Source organism: Stylophora pistillata, chromosome 6, assembly GCF_964205215.1.
Source record: "Stylophora pistillata chromosome 6, jaStyPist1.2, whole genome shotgun sequence".
Classification (NCBI taxonomy): Eukaryota; Metazoa; Cnidaria; class Anthozoa; order Scleractinia; family Pocilloporidae; genus Stylophora; species Stylophora pistillata.
Window position 1 is genome coordinate 23,301,688 of NC_142524.1, and position 9,670 is coordinate 23,311,357.

Genomic DNA, 9,670 nt, shown 5'->3' on the forward strand with positions numbered 1-9,670 from the left:
CGGTAAAGCTCAGTCTTCTTTCGGATTTTTCTTCTCCTTGGTTTCCGGTTTCGACTTAGCGAAATACTTGTCAGACCTCACTTGTCTGACCCGCTTCAAAATGGCGGGAGGAGCCAAGGAGTTCGATGTGGTGGTTGTTGGCTCCTGCATGACAGACCTCGTGAGGTTGGACATGTGAAGACGTTAAGATTTTCTGAAATAGTTACGTGCATTGTTCATTTATTTAACTATGTCGATTTTGCTCTTTTTAGCTATGTTCCTCGGCTCCCCAAAGCTGGCGAAACCATTCACGGCGATAAATTTGTGATGGGGTTTGGAGGAAAAGGTGCGAATCAGTGTGTGATGGCAGCTCGGCTAGGGGCTAAAACTGCAATGGTTGCCAAAGTGAGTACAGATATTTATCTTCCAGGAGAAGAAGTATGCAATATTGATTTATGAATATGGAAGATCCAGTCAGTCAATAGTTGTACGCGCCGGTAAGCTCACACGCAAGGCACATTCTAAACCGCGCCATGTGTGTTTATCCAGTTTAAGCGCCTATTCCTAATTTCGTGTTATTAAAAGTGCTGGTTTAGATAAAATGTTCATCGGAATGCCGTGAAATGATTTCCTTGTTCATCGGGTATTGCGCGGTATATTTTTCCCATTCATTAAGCATTTGTGTTTAGTAAAAACCTTCTAATTAAAATAACCGGATCAATTTTTATGAAGGTTTCAGTCAGACTGGGCTTGTGTTCTTGCCTATGATATGATGGATTGGGCAAAGTCATGTGCTTGAACGTTTCGCACTGGTGCTCTATACATCAAACTCTGAACAGTGTCTTAGGACAAGGTATGATTCAGAATGACGAGGTGTTGTTTAAGTACCAGAAAATCGAACGCATATATAATATAAATTTTGTAACTGAGCTAGAATCATTCATCCCAACTCTGAAATAATCAGGTATTAGTGCGGTAAATTTGTAAATAACCAGAAATGAAAACCGCATTATGCATTAGTCTTTCTTTTTCTAAATTCGTTGTCATTGGTAAACAGCTTTGTGAAGCCATACCAAGTAAATAATTATATTTAAATGCTGCTTGCGTTAATCTAATGAGTGACTCGGGAGATGAGCCATATGTTTATAAGATACGTGGCAGAAATTTGTGTTCTGTACAATGTAATTTATAGTAACGAAACACTCCTTTCACAACTGATCAGTAAACGAAGTCATTTCGTTTGGCTTGAGTCATTAATCTTCTGTTTATCACTGTGGTAATATAATTGATTACGGGGACAACGTCATTTACTTGCTGATTTTTGTAAGTTCATTTCATTGAAATGCAAATTTTGAAACTCCTGCTGAGCAGCTGTCGCGCAGACAGATAGAGGAAAATTGAAAATATTGTTTGCCCTTTTGATATAAGTGCCTCCATTCAGAGAGGGGGACCACTGATTATTTATCTCTTTTGCTCGAGTGACGACGAAGTTGACAGTTTTGGCAGAAAGAATGTTGTTTTCAAGCAGAGATGGCTATGCTAATGTCCTGTCCACCAAATTTAATCATTTTCCATGTTTAGCGTTTAGGTGACAAATATTTGAAATCAGTTTAATTAATCCTTGGCTGAACTTTTGTTATTTATTTGCCTAATATCCTATGAAATGTGAAATTTTGAAGAGCTTTTCTTCTGGAATAATGGCTGTTTATGAAGGCTTCCTGTGGTCGTAACTCAATCCTTTGTTGATATAATTTTAATTGGGATGAGAAAGTGGTGTGACCTACACAGCATTGGTGTGTTTAGAACAGGCATAGGGTAAAATATGGAGTGGACTGGACTGAACTGAACTATTTTTTGGACCATTTTTCTGACCACTTTTGGACCACTTTTTTGGACCATTTTATAAGGGGGGAGGCACACCTTTAGTACTCAGGAAGGGGTGGGTGCAGTCAACAAGTACTGAGGGAGGGGTGGGGGAAGGGTGTTACTACTCAGGGAGGGGTGGTAGGTGGTTTTTATTGTAAGCACTACTGGTTAATGGAGCTTTTACTCGATCGTAATAATTATTTTAATCAGCTTTTCGACTGACTTCTCATACATCAACATTTTTGTGCTGGGCCATGGCATTTCTTTAATTTTTTAGTCATGCGAAAGCGAAATTGCCTCGTAAACACTGGACTTTAGTTCTTATTGAAAATATCGTGTTTACGATCCTCCACTGTTGAGTTACCAGTCTGGCATAGGTTATGCATATGCATTTTGAGTCGACTTGTGCACCATCAGTGTTCCGTTTTGTGTACAGTGGGTCACAGTGTGTAATTACCAGATTTATCTCTCTTCTTTTTGTTATTGATGTTGTCAGATGAGATCACGGAATTTCTGTTCCTTGGCCCTTGACTTTATAAATTAGCTGCAAATATAGAATTCACAAGTGCTATTGCAATTTTAATTTTTTGTACAATCGTACAAAGCAGTATTCTCTCAGGTGTCTCGTTAACGCAGACCTCGAAAACGCAGACTGCAGACCACAGACCGCACACCTCAAAAAACGTGTATATAGTGTGTAATTACCAGATTTATCTCTCTTCCTTTTGTCAATAGTGTCATCAGATGAGATCTCGGAATTTCCGTTATGCGAAAGTGAAACTGCCATGTAAACACTGGACTTTAAATTATATTTAAAATACTGCGTTTACAATCCTCCACTGTTGAGTTATCTGTGTGCCTTTTAAGTCGGTTTGTGTGTGCACTATCAGTTGCTTCACATTTTCCCTTAAGAAACGCCGTGGCCCAGTGCAAAGATTTTGATAAAAGTCAGTTGAAAAACCGATTAAAATAATTAGTACAATCGAGTAAAAGCTCCATTAACCAGTAGTGTGTACAATTACAACCACCTACCACCCCTCCCTGATTAGTAACACTTTTCCCCCACCCCTCCCTCAGTACTTGTTGACTGCACTCACCCCTCCCTGAGTACTAAAGGTGTGCCTTCCCCTTATAAAATTGTTCAAAAAAATGGTTCAAAAAAATGGTCTAAAAAAATGGTCCCAAAAATGGTCTAAAAAAATGGTCCAAAAAAATGGTCCAAAAAATGGTCCAAAAAATGGTCCAGAAAATAGTACAATCCAGTCCATATTTTACCCTATGCCTTTAGAATATTATTTTTGTTCCTGCAGTCAATCTGTTCATTAATCTAGAATAAACATTTCCTAATGTTGCTTTAATTACTGAAATATAATCTTTTAATATTTATTGTTGCAAAGGTGTCAATGTAGACACTAAATCACTTTAAATCCGTCAGGGACACAAATATGTTGTGAAAGCGTACCAATCTTCTTTTATTTCATGGTGATTTACTCGAAGGATTACACAGTTCCTAAAAGGTAAAAGGAATTTGAAACAAACGATGCAATGGAGAAAGGTAGCACTGAATTAAAAACAAACCAAACAATAGGAATAGTACTTACAAAACATGTTTTGCCCCGATAAAATGTAGAACACACTAAGAAACTTGAACTAACTCGACTTACTCAAGGTCGTCACTAAAAATGGCGACCATAACACGTGTGGCTTAGTTGCGGCGGGCTGGGCCCTAAACTAGTGCGTGAAAACTGCCAGGCGCAACGACAAACTTGAGCTTACAGTCAACACTGCCATTTAGGTGCTTAAATTTACAGACAGTAGGAAATTCTTGTATCTGATAAGCTTGTATACATTTCTTCTTGGTCAAGGGTTGATTTACCATCAAGAATTTTTATTAATTGGAATTTTTCATGAATAAATTACTATGATGTCTATTTAGCTAGCAGGTAATTTGTTTTCAACCTTTTATAATGAATGCACATGTTGCTCAGCTACCACTTCAACTACTCAAGTTCTAGACTTAATATCTGATGAACAATGTTTTGTATACTCTATGGGAAAGTATATAACTTAATTCTTTAACTCCCAAGATCTGGTTGCTACACATTTCCTTGCAAATCTGTCACAAGAATTGGTGTTAGATCAAGATAACCTCTATCTGATAACTTGGAGTATTCTCAGTACCTGCTTGCTAGATAACATATGGATACCTTTGGGAGAAGTTACATATTAATCACTTCACGAGTTTTAAAAAGATATATGGTAATTACAGTGGGAATTCTATCATATGCATTTTACATGCAGTTAAATGCAATTTAACAGAGTTAATAACAAAGAGCATCTGATTCAGTGTTCTCTGGTGGACAGGGGTTTTTTGCATATGTGCATGCATCAGAATTCCACTTGCTCTTCATCTGAGGCTTTCTTGCATGTGCTTTGAGCATGTACTTGCAGCATTCCTAGGCAGTTTTCCCCCACCCATTCCCTCCTCGTTCCACTGTTTATTCAGTGTGATGGGTGCCTATTTCCCCTTCGTGTGTGGGGGCTCATGGCTGGGTTGCCAGGGTTTGCCAGCCGTGGGAGAAGTCTCCATCTAGGAGCTGGCTGCTAATAGTGGAAGCTCCTAGATATTTCATGCACTCAATCTCCACTTAGCAATGCAGTTGTTAGTTTATTTTTTAAGGCACATCTAAAATTATTCTTTATTTATGATAATTTTTATTCTTTATCTTACTTACATTGCATTTTGTATATTATTTACATCTCATTGTAATATGGTTTCTGAAATACCATCTTCAGTTATTGTAATGAAAGGAGAAGGGAAATGCCATCAACTCTGGGGGTGAAATTTTATAGTAAATGTAAATCTTGAGGTATTCTTACCGTGCCTCCTCTGCCATTTTGTCGCAGGTTGGTGATGATTCTTTTGGACATCGATATATTGAAAATTTTAAGCAACACGAAGTCAATACAGGTAAGCATGGTTAAAATTTATTGGTAGTAGGAACTCGCTTGTTATCAAGATTGTTTCAATTCTTCTTGGTATTTAATGGAATTAATATGTTGATCAAGTGCTGGAAATCCAAACTCCTGATCTGTTTACTAGTCAGTCTGCAGTTTTTTTGTTGCCTTTTTTTAGATCATGTGGAAATCACTAAAGAGGCTGCGACTGGAGTTGCTCCTATTTCAGTGAATTCAAATGGTAACTGAATTACATTTGTTGAGTGGTAACATCCAGTATTGGGAAGTAGTTGTTGTTAAATTTAGCAAAATAATTTTGACTTTCCCTTATTCCATTTGTTGACTTTTCCTACTTTCATCATTAACCATCCCTGGACTTAACTTTGCCATAGACTGTTGGCAATGATCAAGAATTTACTACTTGTGACATGTATGGTATTTCTATTAGAGTCTTTGCTTGTGGCATTATTTAATGTGTCATGTTAGGTCAAGTGTGTGACAACATGACGTCAACAAAATCACATGATACGTAAGAGGAAAAAGAACCTTGTGTGAGATATGTTTTTTGTACTGTACTTTTACAGTGGACCAATATTGTATGATTGTAAGTGTTTACAGTCGGTCAGATTATTCACTGGTTCTAGCACAATAAAGGACAATCCACTATTTAAAACAGACAACATTCTCAAGCCCACGACCATACTAGGCCCACCCAGCCAGAGCATACCCCCGTTTCCTAAAATGAAGCAACTAGGAGTATTAGTATGCCCATCTGGACGAGATGCCATTCCATCTCAAGGTTACCCACCAGTGTTTCATTAGGCTTCCCAATCCAGTGGTATCCATCTATCTTCCTGGATGTAGAGAGAGTGAATTAAGTCTTGTGCAAGAACACAACACATTGACCCCAGATCTCTCAACTTGGGATCCAGTTCACTGAGCATTAATTATAGGCCTCTGGTTTTCCCTCTATTTGTAAGATACTACAATTAATTACATGTAGTGTAACTCAGATTTCAGACAACCTTTCCCTAGTACATTATAGCTATATATACATTACTGAAGGAACACTGCATTTGCAGGTGAAAATTCTATTGTCATTGTCAGCGGAGCTAATGATATTCTGTCAGAAGAGGATGTTAAAAGAGCAAAGTCTGTCATAACATCAGCCTCAGTTTGTGTTTGTCAGCTTGAGATTAACCCAGAAGTAACACACTACACTTTATCTCTTGCAAAGAAAAACGGTGGTAAGTATGAGTTTGCAGGGAATTTCTTCGAACGGTCAAAGCTCTCAGCAACAACCTCCTCAAGCCTCTACACCCTGATATCATTTTACAAGTTCGCCTTACTTTCCTCTATACATTTCCTTTGGTATGAACAAGGAGAATTTTCCTTATGATGAAGAGCTTCCTGACCTCAACTTGCTTAAGCACTCTGTTGTTAATGATATTCTGCCAGATCAGTTCATGCAGGAGGAATTTTTTATTTCAGAATTTAGAATTTAATTAATTTGCCATGGGAATGGCAGGAGAAAGGAACAGGACTTTCGTCCCAATTGACACCTAACCCCTTTGTACCCACCAACCCACCCCAGGGGGGGACATCCATCATACAGTAATCTCGTGCGTGGGAAATTAACGTCTCCTACCCCCAACCCTGCAAGAGGCGGGACCTCCATTTATTCGTCTTTATCCGAGAAGACTAGAATATCTAACCATTTCTTGATGTTATCGAAAGGTAGCAAATTCTTCTCAATTATTTTAAGACCTTGAGTGTTGGTCCGGCCGGGGCTTGAACCTTGGAATTCGAATCTTGGAATTCTTTTTGTTTAAGTTTCATGAAACCCCTTTCAGTGACTAACACCATGCTGTTTCTCTGCTTGCAGTGCAAACAATATTCAACCCAGCACCAGCTCTGTCGTGGCTGGATTATTTTTATTATGCACTTAGTGATGTATTCTGTGCAAATGAGAGTGAGGTATTAATAAAAATAATAGATATGTTTAAGTCTAAATTGTTGAAACTAAGTACATTTATATCTTTCAAGCATCATGTTGGAAATGTGAGGTAATCTTGTGCATGTCAAATGGCACATAGATTAATTAAAAAACAAAATTTTTATTGGCATTTAACCAGGCACTGTTCGAGAATAGCCCTGGCTTTATAGAAGACACAACTTGTTTATAATTCTACATACCCTTAACCTGGAAAAGTACTCCTATTTGGTATAGCTTGGTCTTTTTAGTGCTCTTTAATTTGATGGTGTTCCTCTTTCCCCATGGCTTTACCATTTGTTTTGTCAAATGGAGAGATGGTTGCACCCCAAGGATTCCATCTAATTTCTAACCTGCAATCAGAGGTTCATTTTTGCTGGGAGCATGATAGTGTAGCAAGATGAACACCAAGAAAGGAGGAAACATGGTCATTTTTTTTCCTCCTAACCTCCTGTTTGCCTTGCTTTATTACCAAGCTAAAAAAGAGAACCCCCCAGACTGTTTGCTACACCCTGTTATACACTCGGTGTTAGTGGAGAGCAACATAGTGAGAATAAAATGTCTCTCTGAGAACTTTTTCTGACCCTGGCTAGTGTTCTTAGTGAGACATTTTGACATGGAATCCAATGTGCAAGACATCAGACCCCCCCCCCCCCCTTCGTACCCCCATTTCATGTACTTTGTGACTAAGAACTTGCTATTTCTGTCACAGGCTGAACTTCTAACAGGATTGTCAGTAAAAACAATAGAAGATGCAGAGAAGGCTGTGATAATGGTATTGGAGAGAGGGGCTCGTAGGGCAGTTATCACACTTGGCAATAAAGGCTCTGTTATTGGAACTAAAGAAAACCGCATACCCAAACACATTCCTGTCACAGCAGCAGAACCTGTGGATACCACGGTAATGCAGAATAGTCAAAACTTGAAGTTTAAATCATTAATTTTCATATGGACACCTTTCCAAATGTAGTCTATGTTTACACCCTAACATCAATAAGAATATTCTCCCTACAGCTTCTATACATTTCCTTATGTGCTGAAATGGAGAGTTTTGTTCAACAATCAAGAGTATGCACACTCCTAGTAGATAGATACAGATATGTGTTTTATTGTGGTTTTAAACCAAGTGACCATAATTGATGGGTATGTTAGAGTTAAAATTTTTATTTGAGAGATTTCATAGAGAAATTTAGAAATTATGGGAGAACAGGTATATAAACAGGAGTATCTATCTTCTATCTCTGAATGAAAAAATAACTCAGGCCCTTGGAATTCAAACAGAGTTTTTTTTATGTGGCAGTAGCAGAATTCTCTAATCCCCAGTGCATATTAAACACCTTGATTTTTTAGTTCCTTTAATTTATAATTTCCATTTTCTTTGTAAGTTGACATTTTTTTTTATTTTTGGTCTTGTTTAGGGAGCTGGAGATGCATTCATTGGAGCTCTTGCATTTTACATGGCAAAATTCAAGGACCTTCCTTTTGATGAGGTTGTTAGGAGATCTGGTGAAATTGCCAGAGCAACTGTGTTGGCTGTGGGGACACAGTCTAGCTATCCTACTAAACGAGAACTACCATCCTCTCTGTTTAGCAACAGTGTTTCAAGGGACAGACTATCCTCGACATAAAACTTTAAGCTATTATCAACAGATCTTAAATTAAAAAGAATACAGTAACTGTTATCTTTGATAATTATTGTCATGTAAATGACACCAAATATACCTGTCTGAGATGTAATATAAATGAAAAAAATTGCAACCTTTAGGAATATTAGTGACATATTGAAGAGCATTGTATAAAACAAATTGCTTGTCTATTGTTGGAAATGAGGTGAAGCACCTCTGACAACTATGTTATATTCATGGGTTTTGTAATTTTGGCTAGAGATGAAATTTATGCATTAATTGAACACTCCAGTTGGTGCAAAGATCTATCATTGCCATTGTTAAAATACTTTCCTTTATTATTACCAGTAATCAAGCTGCTCACATACAAGCACACTTCTAGTGTGGATTCCATTATTGGTGACATGAAAATGTTTGGTGTGATGTGGTGATGAGTTTTGGAGATGATAGCCAGTCTCTTCAGTTTCCCTTAAATTTCATTGGCTGTCTACTCACATATATTTTCAGAGCAAGATGAGATCAAATGACAGCAGGGAAGGAGATAACTGTAAAGGAACTTTAATCATTATTTGTTTCACTCTTGAGATCTGTGCTGTGTGTTGTACATTCATTACCATTTTGCAATCAAGATTTATTGTGAACCCCTTCACTCTTAAGATCTCATTAGTAATTCTCCCAACTGTCCGCAATACCTTTCTTATGATATTAGTTCAGAGAATTTGGTAATGGATCAGCTAATGATCCCTTAATTTATAATTCTCTCTATTCTCATTATAATTACTAGTCTGCACGATATTGTAGGGAGAAATTCTGTCTTGGTCACTCATAGGAGTTCAAGGCCTCAATCAAACAATATCCTATAATTTATATATATATTTTTCCTCATTACCATTGTGCCTGAGATGTATTGATACATTAAAGAGATATTCCTCTTTGGTCACTCATAGAAATGAGAGCACTCAACTCTAAAACTTTAGTGCTTGTGCAGTCTGAGAAAGACTGTTGTCTGTAATAGTGACTGACAAGCAGAAGTCATCATCAGAGTCAAATGAATATTTGTCTTCAGTTGAAGATACTTATTGCCGGGCTTAGTGCATTCAACTGAACACAACTGTTTACTTGACTCTGATGATGACTTCTGCTTAGGTTGTTGAAAGGTCGGTCACTACTGCTGACAAAAGTCCTTCCCAGGACTACACCTTACCCTAACCCAGACAACATTAGCAGATGTTACCCCCAGGTTCCAGCC

General features: G+C 37.8%; 1 protein-coding gene across 1 annotated transcript in view; it reads left to right on the top strand.

Moving 5' to 3' along the window:
* The first annotated feature begins 44 nt into the window (after positions 1-44).
* LOC111341332 (ribokinase) overlaps positions 45-9,670 on the top strand; it is a 10,076-nt gene continuing 450 nt past the window's right edge. The window contains exons 1-8 of the mRNA XM_022948292.2: positions 45-165; positions 252-384; positions 4,753-4,816; positions 4,982-5,044; positions 5,886-6,050; positions 6,689-6,780; positions 7,509-7,697; positions 8,215-9,670. The exon at positions 8,215-9,670 is cut by the window's right edge and continues 450 nt beyond it. Coding sequence (XP_022804027.1) covers positions 101-165; positions 252-384; positions 4,753-4,816; positions 4,982-5,044; positions 5,886-6,050; positions 6,689-6,780; positions 7,509-7,697; positions 8,215-8,424 — 981 coding nt within the window. The 5' untranslated portion in view covers positions 45-100 and the 3' untranslated portion in view covers positions 8,425-9,670. The remainder of the gene's footprint in view (positions 166-251; positions 385-4,752; positions 4,817-4,981; positions 5,045-5,885; positions 6,051-6,688; positions 6,781-7,508; positions 7,698-8,214) is intronic.